The 27761-nt window shown below is 45.4% G+C and overlaps 2 protein-coding genes across 2 annotated transcripts; one reads left to right on the forward strand and one right to left on the reverse strand.

The window, feature by feature from the left end:
- The first annotated feature begins 252 nt into the window (after window positions 1-252).
- On the forward strand, window positions 253-23206 carry DPP7 (dipeptidyl peptidase 7). Its single transcript, XM_088528028.1, has 13 exons — window positions 253-272; window positions 596-714; window positions 2863-3002; window positions 3672-3835; window positions 6521-6656; window positions 9280-9361; window positions 11200-11366; window positions 12616-12676; window positions 20824-20942; window positions 21025-21181; window positions 21998-22062; window positions 22375-22445; window positions 23065-23206. The coding sequence occupies exons 1-13, from the start codon at window positions 253-255 to the stop codon at window positions 23204-23206; spliced, it is 1443 nt and encodes a 480-aa protein (XP_088384154.1).
- On the reverse strand, window positions 13347-19796 carry LOC104573515 (kelch-like protein 13). Its single transcript, XM_010220718.2, has 4 exons — window positions 18762-19796; window positions 16987-17239; window positions 14909-15069; window positions 13347-13742 (listed from the first exon to the last, which is right to left on the reverse strand). Exons 1-4 carry the CDS (start codon window positions 19794-19796, stop codon window positions 13347-13349), a joined length of 1845 nt encoding a protein of 614 aa, XP_010219020.2.
- Window positions 23207-27761: the final 4555 nt, after the last annotated feature.

Genomic DNA, 27761 nt, shown 5'->3' on the forward strand with positions numbered 1-27761 from the left:
TTTGCTATACATTTTTCCCCCCTTTCCACTGTCTTTTCAGAGCATCAGACCTTTGGGATATCTGCCAAGGCCACTCCGTGGAGCCAAAAAACTGCCCCCCGTGCCCGCTGCCCTGTCCCACCATCTCCGGCCCTACCCCAGGCTGCCCCTGCCCCGGGAGGCCTCTCGCCTCCTCTCCGGTCCCGCTACGGCGCGGGGAAAACGGGATCCGGGGAGTGCCCCGCTAGGCAACATGGCAGCGCCTCGGTAGAAATGGCGCCCACCAAGTTCACGTGAGGAGGGGAGGGTCTGTCGATCATGTGATCCCGCCACCTCGGGCGTCACGTGACCGTTTGTGCCGGTGCTCCCACGGGGGAGCAGCCGCGCGGGACGTGCGGGTGCGTGCTGGCCAGTTGCCATGGAAACGCGCCTGCCACCGCCCCTGCTCCTCCTGCTGCTGCTACTGCTGGGCCGCGGCGCCCCCGGTGGGTGCGGAGCTCGGGTGGGAGAGGAGGGGGCTGAGGAGGGGAACTCGGCTCGGCCCGGCCCGGCCCGGCCCTGCCCGGCTCGGCTCGGCCCGGCCCGGCCCGGCCCCGCTCTGACGGCGCTGCCGCGCTCCAGCCGCCCGCGCGGCGGGGCCCGGCCTGGAGGAGCGGCTCTTCCCGCAGGTGCGGGACCACTTCAGCTTCCAGAGCTTCGGCAACGAGACCTTCCAGCAGCGGTACCTGGTCTCAGGTGGGTCCCGAGGCCGTGTCCCGCCACTGCGCTGCTCCCTGCCCTGCTGCGGCCCTGGCCGGGGCCAGGCTCTGTGCCCTCTGTTTTAAGCTTTCATGGTTGTGCTGCAGAAGAGAACTTTTCCGCTTGGTGTCAACGTGCTCTGCTGGGCAGCTGGCTTGATTGAGTCTGGGCACTACATCCTTCCCCTCTTCTTTCTCCTCATCTTCCCCTCTCTTCCCCTTCAGGCCCTCAGTTCAGCAAGTGCAGCAGGTAATGACCCAAGTGCTGCACTAAGCACAGTGGCAAGTGCATGTCCTGTGGTATTTGCAACCCAAAAACTTTATCTAGCCTAAACTGTTCTGGGTACTGAAAGAGCTTCCAGCCTGGAGGCCAGTAGTGTCTGCGTTTCTGGCCAAATAACAAGCGACAAGAGAGTGGAAGCTTCTGAAACAGCGTGTGTCTAAAAAGGCAGAGGTTTCACTAGCCAGTGTGAGAGGCTCTCGAATGCTGCGTGTCTAAAGTTTGCAGGCAATGGGGAGAGAGCTGTGGTGAGGGAGCAGGGGCTGAACTGGGGATACCATCCCCGAGCGCGGCTGCATCCTCCTGGGCTGGTTGCTGCTGCTTCCCAAATGGGGGCTTGCCGTCCCGCTCACCCTGTTATTCTGCCACTTGTTCAGGCCACAAGCCAGGAAGCTGTGCTTTTTCCCCAAGGGTTTATTTAATGGAATTAATCCGACCACAAAGATACTGTCACACAGGTTGCTGCTGACAGCACACCTGAGGTTGCAGTTCCACAGATAAAGTGGCCCTTTCTGAACAGAACTTGGGGATTGCCTGGTTTAAAGCATTGGCTAACTTATTTTTCAGTGCTAGCATTTTATTTGCATGTCTGACCTGGATCCGTGAATTGGAGCTGCAAGCAGGCTTTCATGCTGCAGTTCTGGTGGTTTACAAACAGTTTCTTAGTCAAAATGCCCTTTTTTCTTCACTGGTTTCAGGTAATCAGAGTAAATCCAAAGGAGTCTGTTATTTCACAACAAACCAGCTGACAAGCTTGAGACTAGCTGGGAGTTGTCCAAGATTTCCATCTAAAAACAGATATGTTTTTGAGCAGCTTCTTCTGATTTTTTTTGGATCATGTGAATGATTGTTTACGCCACGAGCTATGAAGCACGTCGGAAGAAATGCCAGAGTAAAGACAGCATTTCCATTCCCTGCCTGATCCCCAAAGCAAATGCAACCCAGAGTCAGCCTCTTTGTTTAGAAACCTCTCCAAAATCAGTAATTGCACTAATGAAACATTTCAAGCTGGCTCTTATTTGGCAAGTTTACCTAGAGAATGCCAAGAGTTACATTCTGGCACTTCTGTTAATGCAAGAGCCTCACATAAGAAAACCTGGTGACATCCTCCAGGACGGCCCCTGTTACTACCCAGTGGGTGATGGGGCAATGTGTTGAAGTCAATGCTCAACAGAGTTTGAGGTACATTGTTGGAAGAAGCTGTTGATTATCCCTCCTTAATCCTGTACATTTTAAGACTATATTAAAATCAAATGTGTTAAAATAAGTAGGCATGAAAGATACTGCTAGTTACATAGACAAGCTTTGCTGTCAGCAGTCACATTGTCCCTTCAATCTCAATCTTCAATTATAGACAGAGGAAGTGGTTTAAGCATATGTGACTTGCAGTTTGGTTGTATATTATTCAGCACAGTAAGAGCAGCAGAAACAGGCAGGTAATTCCCTAATGTTTGTTTTGTGGGGAAAAAAAAAAAGAATCTGTGAAAGTAGGGGTGATTTGGGCTGAAACAGAGATGGAAAATGAAATGGAAAATACCTTTTATATAGAGGCAGCCATTCCAAACGCCTTGCAGAATTGAGATCTTAAGGATTTTCAGACAGAAGCAGTAGTCCAGACTGTATGCTGATCTGAGCAAAGTTCTTATTTAGCCCTTCTTAAATCAGTGATGTGCTTTAGTTTGCCTTTCTCACATCTGTATTCCCCAGCATTGTTCTCAGTGAAATGTTCAGCCAGTTCATCATGTTTTAACTCACTAAGCTCCTGCCTGCTCAGCAAAAGTAGAGTGGTTTCATTCTCCAACAGTTTTCTTGTTGTGATTTTATTCACAATTTCCTTCATTTGCTTCTGCCAACTGTCTCATGCAGCAAAATTCTGGGACAAAGGATTTGGACCCATCTTTTTTTACACTGGCAATGAAGGTGACATCTGGACTTTCGCTCAGAATTCTGACTTCATATTTGAATTGGCAGAAGAACAGCAAGCACTAGTGATTTTTGCTGAGCATGTGAGTATTTTAGTCCCTTTACATATTATAGATTCTTGTCCTATCCCCCTGACTCAGCCATGGCCCCTGAAGTGTTTTTTTTCCTTTTAATATGTCTACCAGCAATCCAGGGAGCAGACTGTTTTTTTCCAACTAAGCCTTTGCCACGTTTTTTGCTTTAGAGCAGTATTTTTGTAAGTAGTTCCTGCTCACCTTGAACTCCACGCTGGACTGCAGAGTTACTTTGTTTGGATAATATTTATTGTCTCTACCCTACAAAGCCTCAAATTTTTGGCTAGGCATGCCACCCTAGCAAGTCTATCATCCCCCATCCTGTGGATGAAGAGCTGTTCCCTCCCCTTTCTATTTGGGATTTCAGGTGACAGATGCATGCACCCACTCCTCACAGGTTGTTCATTCTCTATAGGAACAATGAAGATCTCTGTTTTATCAGATGCAGGAAAAAAGACACTTCCTTAATTAAAGACAATTCAGAGGATGCCAAGTGCTCTGTTGTTATTGCCCATTTGTGCACCAGTACCCCATGATGCGTGTGATGTTATTCAGGGTCACTTGCTTCTCAGAGGGACAGCTGTGACTATCCTGGACAGGCTTGACTACAGTGAGTGAGGTGAGGAGAGACCTGCACGTCAACACCGGTATTTCTGCACCTTATCTCTTTCCTTTCAGAGGTACTATGGGAAGTCTCTTCCATTTGGCCCTGAGTCAACGCAGCGGCAGAAGACTGGTCTGCTCACTGTGGAACAAGCCCTGGCTGACTATGCGGTGCTAATTACTGAGCTCAAACAGCAGTACGGTGCCACAGACTGCCCTGTTATTGCCTTTGGAGGCAGGTAAGGTTTTTGTGCGCTCATTCCTTTATCTATATCCTTTTCCAGCCAAAATCTCATCCATCCATTTGGCCCTGAAGTAAGCTCTAAAACTCTAAATAGCTCTAAGCTATTCTAAAGTGAGCAGATTTGCTAGTGCCTGAGCTCATGAGATCTTACCCCAAAGTACAGTCAGCCCTCCCAAATCTTGCTCACCACCTTTTCCAAAGTGGGTGCAGGACATGCAACTCCATTGCCTTGCATCAGAAGAGGCTGTGTCATCTGGACTTAACTATGCTGCTGTCAGCTGGTTGTGTGCAGCAGCCGCGGGAGAGAACCCAAGCTAGGGTCATTTTTATAGTTTTGGAGAGAGCCAGATGGGCCAACCCCAGAACAGAAGGTCTAGGGTTTTTCCCTTCTACAGTCTTCTTCCTTTTTACTGAAATAAACAACTAGACTTCTGCCTTACTGACCTTTACCATTCCTTAGTCTATCAGCAGATCCTGAGACTTGCTCTTTTTAAATCAGCTTGTTTGCCCAAGCATTACAAAGGCTTAACAAGGTAGCCTTTGCTCTTACATAAATAATGCAATTTAGGAAGACACACCTCTACTGAGCAATCTGCTGCAGGGCTCGTCCCTTCCAGAGCTGTCTTACTGAAGTTTATCAGAAATTTTCTTGTTTGCTAAGTCAGCTGCTTAAATGGGAGAATTGAAAGGAATATATCTTAGCTCTCTGGGTCTACATGTCCTATCAATTTTGGCCTGTGCTCACTTTGGAGAAGCATCAATGACTCCACAACCTCTCTGGGCAGCCTGTTCCAGGGCCCTGTCACCCTGGCAGTGAAGAAGTTCTTCCTCATATGGAGATGGAACTTCCTGTGTATTAATTTATAGCCATTACCCCTTGTCATGTCACTGGCCACCACTGAGAAGAGTTTGGCCCTTCCTCTTTATATTTGGAGATCTTCAAAACCTGCCTGGATGCAACCGTGTGCCACATGCTCTAGATGTCCCTGCTTGAGCAGGGGGATTGACTAGGTGATCTCTAGAGGTCACTTCCAACCTCAACCATTCTGTGATTCTGTGACAGGGTATTTCTAGACATCCTCAGTGTATGAGTCAGCCAGAGCTGCAAAAGGTGGCTAATGACTCCTGCAGAATCACAACATTTTACAATGAATATGCAGAAAACTAACTAATAATGATAAAAATATTCTCCCTAGGGCCACAAGCATTTTATTAAACACAATCCCTAGGTGTTTTCATTATAGATTTCTACATAATTCTGCGCTTAGTTGCTCCTGGTTTCCCAGCAGAAGTCCTTTCACACAGGAGCTGCATTCAGAGCCTTGTTGATCAAATATCCCTGTCTTTTGAATGGCTCTTCAAGACATCTAGAAGGAGCTCATCCCCTTAGGAGGTTAGTGCAGGGTTTCTACCTGGGTTGCAGTGAGCTATGCAGCATTTGAGCAGTAACTTACCCGCACGCGTCCAGCTTGTTGTCATCGTGACTGAACATGACTTAGCACTGTCTGTCCCTCGCTGCAGAGGGATCGTTGCTCTCAGTTGTGTTTGCACTGTGAATATCATGGCAGTAACTTCTGTGAAAGGGGCTGGGAGCTGAGCGTGTCCAGAGGCAGGGAAATGGGAGAGGGGTTCTGTGAGATCTACTGGGTCTCATCTGTGCTACATGCTGGAGGCTGCTACAGCTCTTTGTGCTGGAGCAGACTTTAATCTGTAACAGGTCTGAACAGCACTGAACTCATGTGAAGAATACTGAAATAAGGCAGTGTAGGAACTGCACAATTTTTGCCTAGGAAAAAATCTCTTCAGTTGCTTATAATTTTGCCAGACAAATCATCTGAACTGAAATTTCTTGTGGCTGGTTTCAGCTAAAGCGGTTCTCCAAGAGCAGGATTAGAGAAGCATATTGTTTTCCCTGTGGGTGGTGTAGGAATAGTATTTCTTCCGACTCATTTAGTGTGGTAAGGAGGGAGACTTGAATACCTCTAAGCTGTGCGTGGGGACTTTGGAGTCAGTCATGAGGATGTTACCCATCTGTCGGAGTCATTTACCATTCCCTGGCATGGCCTTAGAATAACTCCTCGAAATTTTGCGGCTGGATAGCTTCTGAGACCTCGAGTTTATCGAGCAGGGTTTGGTCTGCCTGCAAAGCTGTGACCCTGATACTCCAGCTATCAAGATGGCTTTGAGAGTTGTTGGAATATTTGATGTCTTCCCTGTGTCGATGCTACTCTTCTAGACAGCTAAGGGGGAATACCTCCCACTGTCCAACCAGTTCTGTAGTGTTCAGGGACATCCTCTGCTGAGAAGTTAAACAGTTTTTTTTAACCCATTTTAAAACAGCCTTTATGCAAATGATGCTTCCTTTCCCTTTTAAACAGGGGCAGCTTTACTTAGACCTCAGCTTGAGTTCTGCACTGAAGCTATCAGGAAATTCTCAGCATGATACAGTGTTTTCATATGGCTGCAGAAGCAAATCAGTCTGCCATATTTTCACCAAAGCTGGCTCAACTGTTTGGGAAAATGGTCAGTTAGCAAATAATTTGCACCATGCATTGAGTATATTCATGAACTAACTTCTTTTTTTTTTTTTTTTTTCTGTGGTTAGGTGAGCCTGTCTGAATCAATATGTTGTAAGCTGTGTGTTGAAGGAAGTAACTCTGTCTTCTCTCTCCTGGTTCAGCTATGGAGGAATGTTGAGTGCTTACATGAGGATGAAATACCCAAACATTGTGGCTGGAGCATTAGCTGCCAGTGCTCCTGTGTTGTCCGTGGCTGGGCTTGGAGACCCTGCTCAGTTCTTTAGAGATGTAACTGCAGTAAGTAACCGTTCTTCTGAGGTACAGTACATTTCTTCCTTGAAGAAGGCAACGTTTTTGTTTTCTCCTTTTCCTTATCTTTAAGCAGACACCAAGTTTGGCAGCATCAGTGCTGAGTGGGGGATGTAGTTAAACGAGAATCTGCAAGGAAAAGAAGCGGCTGCAGATGGGATGATTAAGCACTACTTTGCCCGTAGGCTGCACAAGGCCCAAGAATATCAGAACTGAATTTCAGCATCTTTAGAACAATTAAAGATTTGCTTTCCCATTACTAGTTACTTGGCCAAATTCAAACCTGAGTCTTCCATCATATTGGTTGACCTTTGAATAAGTTACTGTTCAAATCCTCCCCAAAAATGCCGTGTTTCACATTGATAACGATACTTCACACCTGCTCCTTGGTCCCCAGATGTCTGTGTTTCACTGACAAGCTTGAAATTGTGAAATTACACAGGATGTCCTGAGATCACTTAATACCCAAATTTAAATGTAGCCTTTTTGCTTTCTGAGAGCATCAGAACCCTTGACAAGGTTATCACCTGAGTACTGAATTACACTTAGTTTACAAAGCCGGTTTGAAGAGCCTACCTGGTAGTACTGAAACCTGTGGTATCTGTTTTAATCTCTTGCAATGTGAATTTCTAGATGTGGGTGACATTGATGGCTTTACATAAAATATTCGTTTTTAAAACAGGTCTCTTGCCCTTGTTAAGTATATGATAACCTTATTTGAATGCAGCGACTTAAATCAGAGACAACATCACTGGAACACAAAAGGAAGAAAGTATCATGAGAAAATGACAAACTCAGTAGTTAGGTAAAATTTTAAGCATAGAAGAGGATACAAGACAACTTGCCTTAAAATTTTTCATTTTTAAGTTAAAAATGTAAAACCACCTAATCATCTAGCAGACCCAGCACTAAGAATTTTCCTATGGATGAAGCTAATTCCCTGTAAAAAGCCCTGATCATCACAGTGGTAAACAGACCTCTGTGCTGAGTTTCTAAGCAAGCACTTTGTGTTGTTTTTAAAATTATTCCTTTTACCTTTGAGTGTGTACGTAACAGCAGTCTGTGCGTTTGAAGAGAGGATGTCTCTGAATTCAATTGCTTCTCTTTGTGAGAGAAAGCTCCTGAGAGCTCATGAGTCATTGCAAGAGCTCTCTCTTCCTGTCTTTGCACCAGTCAGAGCACATGGTCACAAAGCAACTTTCTCTGTGACTTTTACTGAGGATTTCCAGGATGCTTCCTAAATATACAGCTTATGGAGGAAGTGAGCAAAAGGCAGAAGGAATTTTACGTGCAGTTTGCCTGAGACTGGGTGATATGTGCCACCTGCCTTCCTTGCAGCTGGGCAGAATGTGCTTGTGGGAACGTGCAGCCACAGACATGGTTTCAGCAAGCTTAGTACTACAGGGCCGGGTCATGCCATCAACCTCAGATCAGTTTAGATACCTGAATTAAACGTGATTCAAAAGACTGAAGGGCTCTGATTACTCAATGGAGATGGCTTTCCTTGCTGTAGTGGTTCCCACTGCTCCTGCAATGGCTCAGCTGAACCTGTTTCCAGGTTTATAGAGATCTGCTGAGAAAAACTGAAATCAGTTTTTTATGTGTCAGGCAGGGAGCGAAGCAGCCATTGCAGCCAGAGCAGGAACTGCTCCTCTCTCCCAAGCTGGTCTGTCCCTATGCTCAGATTACAGCCATGAGTTGGTGAAGGTCTTCAAGGCCATCCAGAAAGGGATTTGGATCTTAATGGAAGCCCCAGTAAACTTTGTGGATACCCCAAAAGTGATTTCTTTCAGCCAAACTGACAAATAAAAGAAGAGGTATGAGTGAAAGAAAAGTCCTTTTAGTTGTTACTGGTAAGAAAAATGCTAAACTAATGATTATTGGTTACTTAATATCAATCTAGAATAGGTAAAATTACTTTTAAAGAGTCCTAATAAGTCCTGTTATTTAAATGCAGTGGTCACTAGCAAATCACAAACTGCTTTACAAGCTGGCAGAAAAAAAACAGTTTGGATTGCAGTTCAAGTGGCAGAAACAACATGTTTCAGCAGCATATCAATCCTTAAGTCGTCAAATGTCCTTTTTCAAGGATATCAGGTTTTTTTTCCCCGTGGAAAGCGGTGCGGCCTTCTTGGTTTAGCTGGCAAGACTAAGAAAAACAGATCTTGTTACAGAGTCCAGTGTTTTGCTCCCCGAGGCGTAACTGACCTCTTCAGAATTCCTTTTCCTAGACAAAGTGCAGTGAGAAGAATTTTTTTTTTTTTAACAAAACTTTGGGGCCTAACAACCTTGCACCTTCTATCTATGTCCTGGCATGTGTCCCTTCTCATTGCATAGTTGCAGGGACGTGGTCTAATAGCTCATCCTAGCGGAGACCTGGTGAAAGAGATGCTCCTTGGCCTGGAGAGTTGTGCAGACTTTCAGCCTCTGCTGGGGCATGCTGATGGTCTGGACAACAAGGCAGAAATGCTAGTGTCACTGATCCTGGAGACATGAGTGTTATTCTTGTCCCAAGGGGCCAGTGAGCCCTTGCAGTGTCCCCTGTCACCTCCTCCATGCAGCTTTCACCTCTGTGCAGTCATAATATCATGTCTTTTTCTTGTCTCTTCAGGATTTTCAGAAGTCTGTCCCAGACTGTGTCACAGCTGTCCGCAAAGCCTTCCAGCAAATTAAGGATCTGTCCCTGAGTGGAGGTGAGGATAGACACCTTCACAAGTGAAGCTGAGCAGGAGGTGCTACTGGGAGTGTGGAAAAAGTGTTGAGTCAGTTTTACTTCAATTGCATCTTAAATTGGTTCAGCTAATCAATGCAAATGCTTACTTGACCTCATATTTCAGCTTACAGGACTTATTTTTGATTTAATGAAGGGTTTCAGTATTAAAATGTAGGCGTCTGTGTGGGTGCTTGGACTGTGTTAACCGCCTTAAAGTTTAATCACGCCTGCATTTTGATGCTGATAAAACCTGATCTTTAACTAAATATTTGTCCTTCACACCCAGAATGCTCAAGATGGTTGAGATGGGCATGGCAACAATGTGGCCCAGCTTACTGCATCTATCTGGTATCTACCAGGCAACCTGGGCCTTTGTAGCAGCCATCACAGTCTCCTTCATCCCAACCTTGGACAGTTAGGTTAAGTTAAGGCTAGGCTAAGCCAAGCACAGAGACTGATGAAGATCTCTGCAATGTGTCTCAGTTAGGTCAGGCCTGACACAGTGGCCTGCTACAGTTCTTCCTGGGAGTCAAGCAAGGTTTTGCAGCAGCTGTGATGGATTATTGGGGTTTTTTTTGGTTGGTTTTTTTTTTTTTTTTGTTTTGTTTTGTTTTTGGGGGGGTTGGTTTTTTTTTGGAGAGCAGCTTCAAGCCTTGGCTTGATCTTGTGCTAGTGCACATCAGAGGTGGTGACTGTTCCTCCTCTGCTTTCCTGCCTCATTGCAGTGCCTGGTGCAGGAATTGATCAAAGGAGAGGGTTCAGAATGCCTTTTTGAGACACCTTCTACTGTAACCCAAAGCTAAGCTTTAAATGTCTACGGTAGCAAATCTGTGTGAGACCACATTTTCTGTAGCAGGTTGGCTATGGTAAGGTAAATCTAAGGCTTAGCCTCTCAAGCCAGTATCAATGTCCAGAGGCAGGTCCCAGGCCTTGGGTGTCCACTTGAAGATATTCAGGTTCTAGTGGCCTAACTTTTAAAGTAGGGGACAGACAGGAGCTATGACCATGGAGTATGGAAGCTTAGAAAGAAGAAACGAGCAGTTTTCTCCAACAGAAATGCTAAGGTAGGTGGAGCATCTCGTGAAGGAGTCTTTTTAAAGTTAGTTCTCCAGACTCCAGCTGGCATTTCTGCATGATATTAAAGTTTGGAGGCAAACCTCCAGGTAGAAAGGTGACAGGAAAGTCCTTAGTGACCTTGCAAGTTCCAGGATTATCCAAACTTGGCAATTCTTGCTGCACAAGTACCTAGCTGCTGAGGAGATTTTTTTTTTTTCCTAGCGGTTCTTCTAACCTGTGAATTCCACTGGGATTTTTGTGACTGTAGCCTGTTCGCCTGTCTTAACAACTTAGCTGATGAGACTGTCTCACCTGGCTGTGCTAAGGAATCCAAGCCTTGCACTGCAGAGCACAGCAGCTCCCTCATGGGAGGCAGTAGTGCTTGAAGGGGAGAGGGAAACACTGACAAACGGGGTACCAGGGATGACACATTTGTGCTTAGCTGTTCTTCTGTCTGGGTCAGTCTGGACTGCCGATGTCTTGGACTGTGTTTCTTCCATCTGGAGTTCTCCAGAGCAGTTTCTGTGACTCAGCAAGGAAGGAGAAGGCTGGACCTGGGCCAGTGCAGGGTTGTTCAGGCACAGCCTTCCTGCATAGCTTAACATCATCTTTGTGTAAATTCAGAGGTAACATATCCTTCCCATTAGAAACCTCATCTTTGTTTTATAGCAGCTCATTCCTCCTGAGTGAAACTGGATGCTGAAGTCTGGTATTATTTTACTCTGTTGAAGTTTGTGCATTTTGCTTTTCTCTGCTCTGCAGCTTATGATAAAATCAGCAGCAAAATGGCCACATGCAATAAGATCTCCAGCAAGGAAGATGTTTACCAGCTTTTTGGGTTTGCTAGAAATGCCTTCACCATGATGGCCATGTTGGATTACCCCTACAAAACTGACTTCATGGGTCGTCTACCTGCTAATCCAGTGAAGGTGAGTACTTGATGCTGGTGAGAATAACAATTTCTGAAGCTATGGTCATTCACTCCCATGACCTGAATGCGATGGTGATGGTGACTGGAAGGGGAAGCAGTGGATGTTACAGCCCTTTCACTCTGGCAGCAAATTTACACTTGTCTTAAACTGCTATGTTCAAAATTTACTGCCATTGAGCTCGCTGGGGAGAGCTGCCTGAACCCACTCCTACCATGCTCTGCTTTTACTTCAGATAGGAAGGCCTCTGCTGGCTTGTTGGATTTGGGCTTTTAAAAACTAAAAACGTGCAGCTTCTGCAGAAGCGTCTGCAGCTTCTCCAGTTTTCTTGTAGTCTGCCTCAACACACTTTCATAGACATGGGCTATTTTGGCTATTGGGATTGGAAGTCTTAAAAATTTGACTTCTTTTTGTTCATTGGCTAGGCGATGAATAAGCATTTCCAGAATAAAATGTAGAGAAATATCTCCTGATATGTGGACTGATGAAAAACCTATGTACTTTCAAGAGAATAGGAGATGCCCAAGTGAAAAAAGGAGGGAAAAAAAAAACAGGGAAAGCAGCTTGGTTCTTAGAGGATTTACAAACATGTCTTTGTAGTCAGCTTCTATTGAAAGGTCCCAACTTAGATCCTGAACTCCAGTGTCTGCTACAACTCTGTTCTTCTGCTAAACTCTCAGCACACGGCACCAATGGGTCTTTATTTGCCTTTGGCCTCATGGAAAAGACACAGCAGCTACCATGTATGCTTTAAGTCCTGACTGGAACAAAAAGCATGTTACACAAGAGCTGGTGCAGGTTGCACCATACAGGGACTTAGGAAGTGCTGTTCCTGGTTCAGCTGGGCATCCAGTTTCCTTAGAGTGTCTGTTCAACAGCCTGTAATATGAAACTAATTATCCTAATCTCCTTGAGAGGGGTGTTAAAATATTCTAGGAGCCGTTGTGACTCCCTTTGGCCTCAGAACAGCTACGGTTGCTTAACTTGGTGAATGAACTGCTTGTCTCAGTGCTTTCTCCCCATTTCTACGTACTTTGCTGCTGGGATGGAAAGCACAGTTTTATTAGGCCTTTGCAGAGCAGCTGAATCATAAAAATGTGTGATACATTTTGATGAGTCCTGCTCAGTCATTCTTTCATTAACTCTTCCATCCTAGCCCTTCTGTGGAATGGAGGCCTGTTAATTAACTCCAGCATGTGCATCTCTTAAATTACTTGTGTGCAGTTTACCTGTCATTTGTTTCATCCAGGTTGGTTGTGAGCAAATCCTCGCACACACAGACCCAATTCAAGGCCTGGCAGCTCTTGTTGGTGAGTTAATCCTATCAGATTAGTCCTTTATTTAAAACTCTGTTTCCCAGAAGCATCTCTATTTCTCAGAAGCATCTCTAAATAGAGCAGTTATGTTCACCCGTGCTCTAGCTCAAGCAGTCTGAGTTCACTGAATGATGTTCTCTGGTGCACGTGTTGCAGACAAGATTGTCATCCTAGGGCCCTGCAATCTCAATCTCAACACAGTTATAAATAATTTTATGTATATCTGTTTGAATGCTTAATTCATCAGCCAGCACTGTTTTTAACTACAAATTCCATCTGGAATAATTTCCTTATTTAAAATGATTTCCTTGATTAAAATCTCTCGTCTTGCTCATTAAAAATAAATTCTACATATTATCATTGTTTGTTCAGGAAAAAACAAGATATGAATGACAAAAGTTAAATTTTAAGGGATTTTATTATTATTGTTATTATTATTACTAAAATAACAAAAGGGTTTAGGCTTATCTTAATAAGACTGGGAACTAATTTTTTTTCTTACGAACGGCACTTATCACTAGGATAACGCTAAGGAATGTACCAATTACAAATTGCAGATTAAGATTTTGACTATAGTAGTAGAGTTGTTAAAATACTTAAGAGCTCTTAAAATACTTAAGAGGGCTTGGCAAACACTGTCAGGGCCACTTCACATATGCATATCCTACTTCTTGGAAGCAGAGTGGGACTCTTGTTTGTTTGTGATGAACAAGCTGAGAGTAGACTTCCTCCTCCTGCCAGCGGGTGAGCACTTCGTGCCTCTGCTGTCCTTATCGACTTCGTTCACTTGGGGCAGTTTAATCATGCAAGAGGCGTGGTCAACCAGAGCTTTAGGCAGGGAGGTGGCTTTCTTCCATACCCTCCCAACAGTGTTATACAAGAAAACACTGTCTTCCTTCTGCATGCGCTGCAATGACCCACCTCCCACAAGGTAGAGTGTAGACTCGTGGGCTGTGATGCTGAACTGGCAGCAGCTGAACGGCGATATCAGTAGTGTTGTCCACTGATCGCTTGCTGGACAATAATATTCCGTCTCATTGACGTGAATCCATTCCTCCACCTGCAAATAATCAGATCAACACCAACCCATCATGTCATGCCACAGGTGAGTATTATTATTATTGTCAAGCTCATTTGCTTCATGGTAAAAGAAGCCCCTCCCTCAAAATCTGTGTGAGTACTGCAGACCTCAAAGTACATCCTTTGTGATCCAGATTTAGCCATCAGAGCTTCAGAAGAGACTGAAATGTCTCTGATGAACTGCTCTGGAAGAGCTTGGTTCTTCTTGTGTGCATGAAGAGAGATGAAATGAGAAAGATCAGATTTGGCATAACTCAAGTCCTCCTTGCTCACCATACGTTTAAGACAGTTGGCAGAAACTCATCTGAAGGGTGCTACGCTTCGTTGAACTGTGAACAGCAAGGGACCTTGGGTCATCAAAAGGAATTTGATGTTGGACTTCATATCAAGTTTCTCTTTGTAAGCAGTGTTCTCTGCTCCTTCCTCAATATCATCCTCCCTCTGAAACTAGCACTGCTGGACATGTTAAAACAGAGCAAAGCATGTCGTTGTGCTTCTGAATGAGAATTGCCGAATGGTCTTTGAAAGCTCGGTTGCTTCTGCTTCGTGGAATGAGTCTCCTCACCTGAGCGCTGCAGTCTCTACTGGCTGTCTCCTTACAAGCCCCTTTCCCAAAAGGCTGGACAGTGCTTTCGGCTCTGTTTCAGAGAGGAAATTAAGGGTTGAGGAGACTTTGCTTGCATCACAGGACTTCAACCTGTCCCTGCTAAAGTTGAGGCTAGTATCCTCACAGCAATCTGTCCATCAATCTCTCTGAGAACAGTTAGTCATTCCCAGCTCTACCAAGGAAAACCAAGCAGTCAATGTGTTTTGGGCTCATACACGATCACTTTTACACTTAAATTTTTCTATATTAGGAGATTGTGCCTACAGAAGACTGTATTTTTTCTAATTTAAAAAAACAATGATGCTTTAAACAGCCTTTATAGGGGTAGCAAATAGGGTGGGATGACAGAGCAGCTTTTATTGCACACAATTGTAATGGCAGGGAGGTTTTCGTAACTGTAATGGCCTGACTTGCAACTGTATCTGTCTACTGAGAGACCAAAAATAATGAATTTATTGGTCATTCTGATAGCCAGGACCTAGCAGTGCAGAGATTCCATTTCAGAGCAGCTTTGGTAGGATAGGAGCGAATGACCTTACTCCATTTAAGGTCCTTCCTCCAATGCAGAAGATCCTGTCTCCAGTGGTAGCCATCCCGTGATCACAGCGGGCGAAAGTCATGGCACGGTTACCAACCCAGCGTCGGAGGCGATGGAGGTAGCTGTAAGTTTCTCGCAAGGTTTTACCTCCAGAGAAGCCCCCTAAAAGAAAAGCAGAAGTCTTGAAAATCCATCAGACATCCATCGATCCTTCTGCAAACAGTAGCAGAGGTTTCAGAAACTGTTTCTGACAACATATTGCTGTAAAGCAGAGGAATTTTTGCTCCTTTAGGAGCTTTGAAAAGATGCCACCCCAGAGACCTGGGTTTCTCTTTTACCTTGACATGCTCAGACTTGGAATTGAGAAGGTTTTCTTTAACACAAAAGGACAGTGACTAACAGGTTTTGATGGATGTTAATGAAGTTTGGTGGCTTTAAAACGTGAGCTGCTTAGATATCAAAAACAGAAGAACAGTCCCAACTCTTTCTGCAGATAATTTTCTACAAGAGATTTTTATACCAGCTCTTTGCATGTTTCAGGTATAACCAGGAAGCAGTAATTACTTTGGTTAAGTTATCTACTTCCAGCTTATGCAGTCACCAAAATGGTGGTTTAAAAGAAAAGTATTCAAAGTTCTTTGCCTTTTCAGAAAGTTAGAGCCAATCTGCCATTGCTACTGTCAGCTTTTCATACCTGTTAGACATTCATCATTGAGCATTTCATTATTGCATTAAAACAAACAAACAAACAAAAGCTTTGCAGGAGGAAGGCACTATGATTTGAAAGGAAAGCCTCTTTGGTTGCCTGCCTGCTGAATTCCAAAACACAAAGAGCCTTTGCAAACAAGGAAGGTGATAGCTGAGGTTTGGACATATGCCACAGCTTACTGCAACTTTCATGCTTTTTCCATGGCTGGCCAAATCCCACTGAGAGTAAACGCACTGGTTTAGGAGGAAATGAATGAATTCAGTACAAGTCCTGTATGTAAAGGATATCCCTGGGACGGCGTTACTCAGTCAACTGAACTCACTTACAGTATGCTGGAAGGGATGTGGCACGGCAGCAGTTTTTTCCATGATCCCTGATACTATTTGAAGTCTACTGAGGGTAAAGGAGTTGTCTGTAGCACTATGGCCTTGTGTTATCGAACCGGGGAACCTTTGGAGATCATCTAGTCCAACCCACCTGCACGAGTAGGGTTAGGCACTAGAGCACCTTGCACAGGACCACATCCAGCCGGGTTATGAATATCTCCAGAGAAGGAGACACCTTGGTCCATTTTAGAGGTGCTCTTCATTGTGATTGTACAGTTAAATTAAGATGAGGAACCTCGACTGGATCAGTACGATAGTCCCAGACGGTTTTAATGTGTTTAAGAAGCAAGGTCCTGCAGCAGTGGCAGGCAGGCCCAGCTCTTTCAAGTGCAGGAGCAATAACATCACCAGTGTTTTCCAATAGTACAGTGCTTTTCTTAGGACAAACTAAAAATTATGCTTCCAATCCAAATTAGTACTTAAAAAAGTTGAATATCCTACAGCAACTGCCTGAAGCGGGTAAACCACTGTATTCATGTTGTTTATTGTTAAGCATACTGTACCATCTACTAAAGATTCCTATAAAGACTGAGGATGCCTTACAGGCCAAGAGCTGTATGAGGCTAGCAGCTCAGAGTCTGCATTACACTTGTTTTGCACTAGTGAAGCAGCACAGTGGAGTTAGTCCCACATCTTCCATTCAGATTAATACACACAGAATTTTACACGGAAATACTAGCCCTAACACTACAGCAGTCTCTCTTTTGAGCTGGCAAGGATTTGGGATTTTAGCCAGGAGTGCAAGAGCAAAGCCACTATTGAGAGTACAGCAGGAGTGTGGAGTGAAAGCAGATGCTGATAGTTCTTGCATCGTGAAGAGAAAATACCTCCTGCATTCAGGATTGCAGTGAGGCTGTGGTCACCCAGCAGGACAAGGACACCGCATCTGTGGGGTGCGCTTCAGGCTTGGCCTGTGATGTTAAGTTGCCAAAAAACCTCTTTGAAGCTACATGGCAGTATGCTGCTTCCTGCTAGCTCTATCACCTGAAACATAGAGGATTCCCTTGTGGACTGTGCCTGCGTGATCAGCAATCGGCATGGGGAAGGGAGCTGCAAACTCCCACTTGTTGTCAGCTGGCTGGTACAGCTCCGTGGTGCACGTGAGGCTCCCCAGCAGCGTCCCACCACCCACAGCAAGGATGCACTCAGACAGCACGTCCGCATGGAAGCGCGTTCGCCTCTCCCGCATGCTGGCAACCTGGAGCCAGGAAGTGTTGCGAGGATCAAATCGGAAAACCTAGAATCACAACAGAAGGGTGATGGTTAGTAGAAGGCAGCAACCAACTTTGCATCTCATGTCTGGGGTCAAGAACTGTTTCAATGTTTTCTCTGCCTGAAGAAGAGGTTACAGTCATACATGAACAGACCTGTAGATGTGTAGGCTCAACATCACTGGCAGCCATATAGCAGGAGTCCTTTCAGTATCTCCCTGACACAACTGGCACCGTGCAAACACTGTGTGTATTCTCTGACTTAGCTCAGATTTTGTGTTCCTGCAAGTTTGCTGCATCTGGCCACAGGTTGTGCTCTCAGCTTGCAGCAAGCAGGAAGCAAACCACGTTTGTTTAATGAAATAGCTTTGAATTTCAAATGTGAAATAGCATGTGTCACCTGAAAGCTCTTCCAACAAGGTCTACTCTGTTATCTCCGCTTGTGTTTGAGTAGGTGCTAAGGAGGACAGTTGAGCTCTTGTAAAACAGAATCGGTGCTCCCTGCTCTTCTGCGAGTGAAGGCAGGAGGGGTTCCCCACCGTGCAGGCACAGCACCTCAGCAAGGACCTTCCCAAGCTTGTTTGGTCACTGTTGATTAGAAAGTCCAGGTCACTGAAAAAGGGAAATTTCCGCGGGACTGCACCTGGGGCTGAGCTTCAGGTGTGTCCTGCAGCTCCTCAGCCGCAGTCACAGCCCTGCACCTTCAGTGTCCCCTGCTTGGCTGTTGCTAAGATGCCTTCAGCCTTCAAGGCAATAGAAGGAAGAGTTGCTCTTTGCAGCGGCTCTACTGAACTAAGTCACAATAAGTCCCTGAAGATCCCCTAAGAGAAAAGCATGTTCTGCTTTTTCTAGTAATTAAAGAAAATAAAATCTTGTGCATGTCTTGACCTATAGGCAAAAGTGAAGGACCTTGGTACTAGGGTAAAGTGATCTTTTAAGTACAAAAAAATGGAAGGAGCCATTCTTAAGGAAAGTGGCAGGCTTTAATTCCTGCCTTCATAGTGTGATCCTCATGGTAGGGGATATCAAATGTGAATTTGATCCCTCTGAACAGGGATGGGGCAGCAACGGCTGGTTGGGATGAAGTTCATGGGGTTGCTCAAGTGAGTGATGTGGAATATGGCTGAACCTGTATGACCTAGGGTTTGTACAGATTGGAGATATGCATGACACCACCATTGGAGCAGGGTGAAACCTGGGAGATGTATTCCTAAGGGGTGTCAATACTGAAGAGAGCTATAAGAAATATGCAAAGTTAAAAAATTAATGGTGATCAAGCAAAATGACTCCTTGCCATCCCTAATATGGCTTTTGCCTTTTCCAGACAGTGATGGCCCCCTTGCATGTTCCTAGTAGCCTTTGTCCAGCCCTCCCTGCTAACGGGGAGAAATTTCCAACTTGCAGTGTTTAAAAATGTGTTCCTTAAGTGAGAAGTTTGCTTCTTCCAGAAGCACTGGCAAGTCCCATTTGGAGCTGGGAACTTACAGGGCATTTCTCTTCCTCCCTGCACTGGATGTTCTTCCAGCCTAATGGTTTTGCATATCTTACCTCATTTGACGGTTGCTTTCCTGTGGGATCAAACTGATGCTGGCCCCCAATGACAAAGAAGAAGTTGCTGATGACGGCCACACAGTGGTTGTAGACCGGCGCGCAGAGGTCCCCAACCTTGCGCCAGGAGCTGCACCCCTGATCTGCCGCCCACATCTCTGTGCACACGCAGTTGTCGGCTGTTCTGCCACCGGCGATGAGCAGCGCGGCGGAGCTGGAGCGGGGGCTTGTGTGCGGGGTCTGCAGGATGGGCTGGGCATACGGCTGGGAGTGGTAGTTTAGAGCCTCCTGAAGGTACCTGCGGCAGCTTAGATCCAGCCTCATAAGCGGCATGTCCTGGATGTATTTCTGCAGATCCCGCAAAGGAATGAGAGGGAATCGGATGTGCCTTAAAATTTCTGCTGCAGCCGTCAGCCTTGTGCGGTCGTGCTGCAGCCAGCTCATGGCAGCGTTGAACAGCTCCAGCTCGCTGCACCCCGCAGGGACGGTCCTGTCTAAGACTTCACAGAGAGTCTCTTGGTCCAGCTCTTTCAAGCACTGAGGATCAGACAGGATACGTTGGAATTGCTGCCCTACACAGCACATGGCTCTCTGTCTCAACTCTTCTGGCCCGAGTCGCTTAGCAATGTTGAGGACGTCCATGCAGTTCTTGCTATTCAAGCAGCCCTCCAGAAATTGAAAGCACAACTTGATCACTTCCCGAATGAACAGGGTCTCTGCTGCTTTGAAGGTCTCTTCGATATTCTGTAGTGAGAGCTCTAGTTTGTTGGAATAAATGAAGTTGAGAACGTTCCTCAGCCCTGCAGCACTGACTGCTTGCAGGTGGATGTTACCATCGGGACTTCCAGCGCTTGTCAAGTTTCCAGCAAACAGGATTTTGCAGTAATTGCTGGCCGATGCTAATATGATCTTGTGTGCTGGAAAGCAAACCCCTTCTGCCTCCAGCGTTACATCACAGAGCGCACTCTGAGAGCGAAGGCTGCCGATCCCTTCCAGGAGTTTAACCGGGTACGTGTCGGACATGAGCCTCTCCATGCTGCCCTGTGAGCAGAGCAACGTCTCCAAAAGCCCTGAGATGAACCCCAGAGTGCTCGGCAGGCGTTGTCTGCAGTCAGGCCATTTCTTGGGCAATCTTCTCTGGTAGGAACTCTGCTTTTGTGCTTTAAGGGAGAGAGGGAACTGTTCTGCCAGCTCACGCAGACCTGTCCAAGTTCAGTAGCTGCAGCGGCCTCTCTGCTTGCTGGGACTGTCTGTGGTGCAGATACGGTGTCTGCTGAAGGAGCAGAGTGAGCGGCTCCGTCGGTGCTGGTTATTGCACAGTGTTTGTGTGTGGAGCCAGGTGGGAGCTGACAGCCCCTTGCGTGACTGCATTCCTCCGTCTCGCTGTCGGGGAGCTGTTCAGCCGCACGACAGCAGCTCATTCTTGTGCGCTGCCCGGCCACGCTCCGCTGGGCCGCAGGGGTCAGCTGCTCCTTCCTCCGGGCAAGCCTGCACATGCCAGGGTTCCCTTTCCCAACACCAGGCAAACAAAATTCTCCCTGTGATGGGCAGCCCTTTGCTTTTTGTGCTTAGTTTGATGCATTCAAACACCAGTTGCTTTTGGCTAGCAGGTGAGGCAGGGGGATAGGAGAAGCCTGTTTGTTCTGAAGAATTCGAGACAACCTCGCTGGTGGCTAATTTCTTCTGTAGAGCCTGTGCCTGAATGAGTGATTGAGCTGGGGACTGGTGCTCTCCCAAGGGCTAGAGATGCTCCTTTTTTTCTGACTGAGCAGAGAAGCAGAGAGTTCCTGGGAGCCTCTCTGTCACCATGGAGACTGTAAAAGGATATTACACAAACAGCAGCGAGACTGTCTGAAAGCTTTGCTGCACTAACACATAGGCGTAACATTATGATCATAATCTAAAAAATGGTGTAGATCTTTCTAGCTCTGTCCCAGCCCTTCATGCCTATTGTGCTCCTTCTTCCCTCTGGTCTTGGCCATGAGTGCCATGAGGCCAGGGTGGGTTTTATGGCAGCAGCGTAGTGACAGCCTGGGCTTTGTGCTGTGTTTCCACTTGACAGGCGTGTTCTACAACTCCTCCGGCACGGCACTGTGTTACGACATCTACCAGCTGTACCAGCCCTGCGCCGACCCAACGGGCTGCGGCATCGGCCCGGACGCCGAGGCTTGGGACTACCAGGTACTGCATTCGGAAGCGACAAGGGCCTTTACCAGCAGCTTGGTTATCACTCCCACCTTGACCATTCTTGTACCTGTTACAGGTGTGTACTGAGATCAACTTAACCTTCAACAGCAACAACGTGACTGATATGTTCCCTGAGATGCTCTTCACAGAGGCCATGAGAGAGAAGTACTGCCAGAGCAAATGGGGAGTGAGTCCACGGGCGTGCTGGCTGCGGACAAACTTCTGGGGAGGAGGTGAGTTACATTCGCTGCTGGTCCCTTGGCAGGGCGACAGAGCACTGCAAGAGGTTGCCCAGAGAGGTGTGGTGTCTGCAACCATGGAGGGTCTTGGACAACCTCCTGTAGGTGACCCTACCTGAGCAGAGGAGGAGACTGAACAAATGATCTCCAGAAGTCCTTTCCTACCCCAGCTATTCAATGATTCTCCTCTGTGCTTTCTCCCCATGCTCCCTCAGGCCTGAGGAGGTCTGGGAGAAAGGGGATCTCACTATCATCAAATACAGGCAGCAGGTTTCAGGCAGCTAGCAGCTGCTATGCAGAAAGACTTGAGCCAGACAAGCTGGCTTGGCTCAAGTCCTTCCCCGTTCTTCAGTACAGCTCCCTTAGTCTTCTCGCTGAACTCAGCCACCTTCTGCCTTTCTCTAGGGCTGAAGTGCTTTTTGTTTCTCCCAGCTCATTCTTCCTGCCTCAGTCCTTGCAAAATCCCAGCAAGCAGCCTCTAATTGCTCTCATCATGCAGCAAGGAGCTGAATAGAATCATTTCTTTCTGGAAAAAAAAAAAAAACAGCACAGGAATCAATTTGTAGCACAGATTTGTGTTGCCCCTCCCAGCTGGAGAAGCAGGGGCAGCTTGCACAAGGTAACACAAGGTAACAGGCTGGCTTCAGGCACACAGGCATTTCTGTCCTTGATCGTGACATGGGAAACGTATAAACTGCCAAGAATTTATTCTCCTATATTTCCTGCTGCTGACTGGGTTTGCCGTAGCAACCAAGCAAGTTTGGGACACCAGACAGGAAAGAGGCCTCAGATGTCTTCTCTGTATTCCAGATCTGAAAAGTGCAAGCAACATCATTTTTTCAAACGGAGACCTGGACCCGTGGGCTGGTGGTGGGGTAAGTACGTGCGCTTCCAGACACCCAGCACGAGTCCTAGTCCGGGTGATACAGCTGTTATTTCACACTGCGTGTACTGGGGTACGTTGATAACTCTTCTGGACTTCTTTCACAATGAAAGGCCTCAGTTCTTTTGAGAGTGACCACCTGACTTATGACTGTAGCCGCACACACAGTATCAATGACACCAAGGCTATTTTTTCCCTTGCTTTTCCTCAGTTCTGCCCCACTGGTCTTCCCATTTTTCAGAACAGGTATTCAGTTCTGCCTGATGAATTGGTTGCAGTTTGTCACGGTCTCTTCTCTTTCCAGATAAAGAGCAGTCTAAGTCCTTCGCTAATTGCAATAACCATTGAGGGAGGTGCTCATCACCTGGATCTCCGGTAAGTACACGCAGTAACTTACAACTTCAAGGTACTGAACTATTCTTTGGATAAAAATATCCTCTCATGCTGGATGCTCTATCTTCAGCTGACAACAGGCCAAAGAAACAGGAGCTTTTTTATTTAAACAGAACTAAATACCAGACTGTTAGGGCATAACTGTGGAAGAGGAATCTTCTTCTCTAATATAGGGCTCGTATGGATCCCATGGAAACTAGAGTTAGATAAAAAGCTCCTCCTCTAAACTGTTGTCTTTGTGTGCTAGTTTATAACTGTTTGTACTGGGATGATGTTCACATAAAGCAGTCCAGCTTCTCTGTTGGCATGAGCTGTCAGCCTTCAGGCTCTGGAGAGAGGGCAGCAGCTACTGAAGCTCAGTGCTCTTCCTAGCACCTTGTTTGCATCTCTGCTCCTTTTAGGTATCACATTGCAACTTGTTTTCCCAGGACTTCAACTGGAATTCCTAAACAGAAGATTAAATGGGCCCTTTCCTTTCTCCAGTTACCTGGCTTGACTTGCGTGCTGTAAGAGGAGAAAAACTGAACACAAAGGTTCAGTCCTCATGAAAGGTATTGGGGCTCCCTGCTAACCAGCTCCTGTCTGTTTTGCTTTCTCCTAGAGGACATAACGCAGCTGACCCTCCGTCTGTCACTGAGGCACGCAAGCTGGAAGCGAGCATCATTAATGACTGGGTGAAAACTGCCAGGATGGAGAAAGCCTGGGAAAGGTTAGCTGGCACCGTGGCATGTGGAGCACTGTGAATACATCCATCCGGCCGCCATCCGAGGTGCTCGGTTCCCACCGTTTGTGATGGAAGGTAGAAAGACCACAAACCACTGAGCTATGTTGGACCTGACTGTCTGAGAAAGTGTTATCCTCTGCCACGATGATAAGCAGCCACCTACCTGAAGTGTCCAGCCTGTCCCTAACCAAGCACCATGAGCAAATCAAAGGCCAGACTGCTTTACACGGGTTTCATGCGTACATGTATAAAACGAGAAGTCATTGTAAAGGGAGGAAAGAATAAAAGCTTGCTTGAAAGACTTAGGCACAGTGGCACTTAAACCATGCTTCATGGCCCAGGACAGGTATCATGTTGGCATGAATACATAAGGTACTGTTCCTTTGAGCACAACTCATCACTGTCCCTAGCGTTCTTTGCAGGTTGAAGTCAAAATGGTTTTAGACAAACAAATAAAAATCAGACAAATCAGACTTGTACCAGTGTGGTGCACTTTCAGTGAAGACATCTTCAAATCTTTTTAAAATAAATTACAAGTTTATTAAAGTGTGTGATATAATTTCATGGTTTGGTAGTATAACCAAAGAAGATACAAAAAGGTAGTTCTCACTTTTCAAGGTGTAATAAATTCATCTTTGCACATTTACAGGTGGATGCTTACCTACTGGAATTGCTGTGTACCAATAAATATCAACATAACTGCAAAGATACTACAACACAGTAATCGATTGAATGTCTTAGTTGATCAATTTACAGTCATTTATGTGGGGTAGGAGGAAGCCTCACAGGTCATCAAAGGCTGACATTACTGACACAGGCACTGCTTTGACTTCTGTTACACTGCTCAGAAACAAGGCTTTGTGTTAAAGCATTTGCATTAGGTCCTTCCTGCCATCACAGCACAATTGGTTCCCAGAGCTACTCCATCGGTCACTGACATTATTTCACAATAGTCAGGTGCTGACAAAAGTTTTCTGCACAAAACCCACTTACCTCCCCCCTGCTTTTAAGCGCAGAAGAACAAACTTCTTCCCCGCTCCCCGCACTGCATAGGAACAGATAAGGTCCATTACTCAAATATTTAGAAACAAATTTTGAAAAGACACAATTCATCAAATTGCACCCCAGAAAGCAGAAAGATTTTTAAGACTGTTAAGGGAATTATTACAATCCTCAGTAAGACTTGAATCTTCTGTATTCGTGCTGCAGGAAAGCTCTTAGCAGAAACATCTAGGTTTAAGTGTCCCTTTTGATCATCCTAGAAGTCAGGCTTTGGGTTTGTTGCAACTATGGTCTCAATATTCTCACTTTGCAACCTTACCAAGGTGCTAAAACCAAGATTTTTTTTTTTCTGAATTGAGGCCTGCTCTCTATAGCAATTAGTCAGGACCAGAAGGCCAGGAGAAAAAGATGATGATGGTGAACATGTCTACAGACACCAAGGATTAATTCTTGCTTATACTGCCTTTCTAACATTCTTCCCTCCTGGCAAGCAGGCTGCTCAAATTAAGCCTGGTTAGTGAAAATCTGCCCAAGATTTACAGTGTATTAGAGCACCCAAGTTCACTATGAGGCTCTTGGAAAGTGTTCTCCAAGTTACCACCTTTGCACGGTGGCTTGTTTTGTGCCTTTGAAGTGGGCAGCTGCCTAAGGTTTTTTGGACCTTCCAGAGGGATGCGAGTCCTTCAGTCCTCTTATGAATCCTATGAACTTAAGGGAACCTATGTATCTGTTATTTCCTAGCAAATACAACTCACTGCAAAGGACTAGATTGCCTAAGTTTCTTAGACTAGTGAGTCTAAGAAACATAAATGGGTGTTTGCTTTATGTAGAAGGATGAATACAGAAAGCCTTCAGATGCTGCGGCAAAGGGGTAAGCGAAGATAGACATGGGCTTCAAAGCATAACAGACTTGCATGCGGATGAAAGATGTGCAATGCTGAAAATAATTATAAAGAGATGCTTCAGAAACCACTGGAGATGGGCGGAGGGAGTGCAGCAAGCTTCCATAAGCAGCTTTGAAGCCTTGGGCAAGTTAAGAATGGGATCTAAGTGGAGACCGCTGTTTGTTGGGTGCTCTGGTGAGCTGGAGGGAAAGCCCCAACCAGGAGAGCCCCAGCTCCTGCACGTCTGGAAAACAGCGCTGAGGACTGAACACAGAAAGAAAGTGAAACATCAGCAGGTGAGGAGTGATACGGAGCACCATCCATGGATGAAGCCCCCACCAGCGTTTCAGAGCCGTAGCTTTGTTGAGAAGAGGCATGTATTACTGATCATACACCAGACAGCATAAGGCCAAGATGGGAACATTGCACAAAATAGTTAAAATTGCCTCTAGTCCTACATCTCTCACTCAGAACTTGAAAGAAAATGTGAAGATCGGCCAACTTCTCATGTCACACTGAAAACTGTGCATGTTGCTTTGGAAATACGGAGCTGCTTTGCATGCAGGACTATTCCTGGCAGAGCACAGCTGAAGCAAGTAACAAGTTCTAAAGGGGAGGAAGAAAGAAACAGCAGTGGAACATATCAGTTGCAAAATAACTGCTCTCTCCAAAATCTCTCATTGGCATAGCATTGCACTGAAACAAATCAGAAAAAAAAAAAACGGTTTCTCTTTAGTATTTGAATGAGTCAACAGACCTGTGTTTGAGCTTAGCAGGATTTCCAGCATTACCTGCTAACACACACATTAAAAATGGAGAGGCCTCTCTGAGTACCTTGAAAAAAATCCCAGTATCCAAACCTGGCAGCAAGGCTGCAGTTCTCCATTGGATTAGTTAATTGGATGCTTAGATGTGCTTCCTAATGTACACTGAGCAAAACCATAGGTATTTTTTTTCTTTCTGAGCTCTGACAAATTCCAGAGCATGAGATTTCCAGCTTCTACAGCTGTATGCTCGTTCCTGTATTAGCGATTAAAGGGACTTTGCAGAAGAGCAGGGAGAAGCAGGTGAGCTTTTATCAGCTTATCCAGCTTCTTGGCATTGCACATGTGATGCAGGAGTCCAAAACAATCATTTGTTTTCAACATTAACCATAGAATCAAGCAATATTCCTTTCAAATTTAAAAGGTGAGGGAATTAAAGCTGTGTTTGGCAAAGAGAATTCAGTTTTCTAGGATGAATTAGAGAAAAAAATCAGAGCAGCAGACTCAGGTAAGACACAGATGCATTTGGAAAGTGCAGGTTTATTCTTCCCTTTTCTTCATTCACAGATGGATCGATTGCTCATTTCTTACTTCCAAAGCATTCTCACTGAGGTGATTCCCACAGCTATAACCTCTCTTTTTAATCCATCATCTTATAACTCCTCAGTAACCCTGACCTGCTCCACAGAGTTAGGGGGAAACAGCTTCAGTGCTTTCTTATGTTTCAATGGTATTTTCCTTCTTTACATCAAAGAAAACAAAAGTGTGACTTGATAATAACTGAGTTGCTCAAGCTGCAACTGCTGTATTCCTCTGCTCACTTAAGTGAGAAACCTCAGCTATTTGCAGGGTTACTTGTGGTGTTTGAGCTGCAGGAACATGAGCGCTCGGCAAAACCCAGGGTCCCTTCAATTGCGAAAAATGGTAAATTTAAATAGGGTCTAAAAATACTCAATTTCTATGAGACATCATTGGTAAATGGAATGACAACTATTCCTTTAAAGACTTAAACAGTGGTCCAAAGGGTAACTTCCAAATCCAGCAAACAGGGCTGATCAACATAAATTAAGATGTAGCTTATTTAACAAAACAAAGGTTACAGGTACTGTAAATCACACACAACCCCCACACCAATTGGAAAATTGTTACAGTCAGATTTTTATTATTTCTGTTTTGCGGATCCAGATTTAGGAGGGACTGCAGTTCACTCTCACTGCCACGCACCTGCACATGACTCCCCATGGAGGAAGGAATATGAGGTGGAAGGGCATTTTGGCGAGAACCACCTCTTTAAAAATATGGAAAATAAAGCACATTTTGTAGAACTTATTTCTGAATATGAAGAGGTCCAAGTAGCTACAAAACCAAAAGGAAAAGCACTTTAGAAAGCTAATTTCAAAATCGATGGTTTAAAACCTATTCGCATATGTGAAAACGAAAGACCCCAGTGCTCTGGTAAAAGTCTTTCAGTCAAACAACTAAACAGACTTCAATAGATCTACTGGGACTAGGAACTGCCATAATGTATTTACTCTGTCTGCTTTTAATACTACTGATGAAAATACTTCCACCCAAGGTAGTGCTAAGAAAAAGTAAGAAGAAATGCAAATTTCTCCTCACTCAAGAAAGAAAAAAGCATGACATGAGTTTTGCTGTACAATTTTAAGCTTGTTTTGAGCCAGCAAGACTTTAATATGCAAGATCTGGACAGGAAGGGATGGAAGGAGGTTGAGCTGGAACCATATCTAGTGTGCTCACAAGTGCCCAACCTCACTAAGCAGCTTTCAGTCAGAATACCTGAGTCTAACTGATGCAAATCATATATAAAACATATGTGTAGTTTCACTTGTTTCACATTGTCTCCTGCATTCCTGCAGATAAGTTAAAAAAAAAACAGCAATACCTCTACAAAATTATATACCAC

This window comes from Tinamus guttatus, unplaced genomic scaffold (assembly GCF_059628265.1).
Source record: "Tinamus guttatus ecotype Peru unplaced genomic scaffold, ASM5962826v1 Tinamus_guttatus_pri_ptg000297l, whole genome shotgun sequence".
Taxonomy (NCBI): Eukaryota; Metazoa; Chordata; class Aves; order Tinamiformes; family Tinamidae; genus Tinamus; species Tinamus guttatus.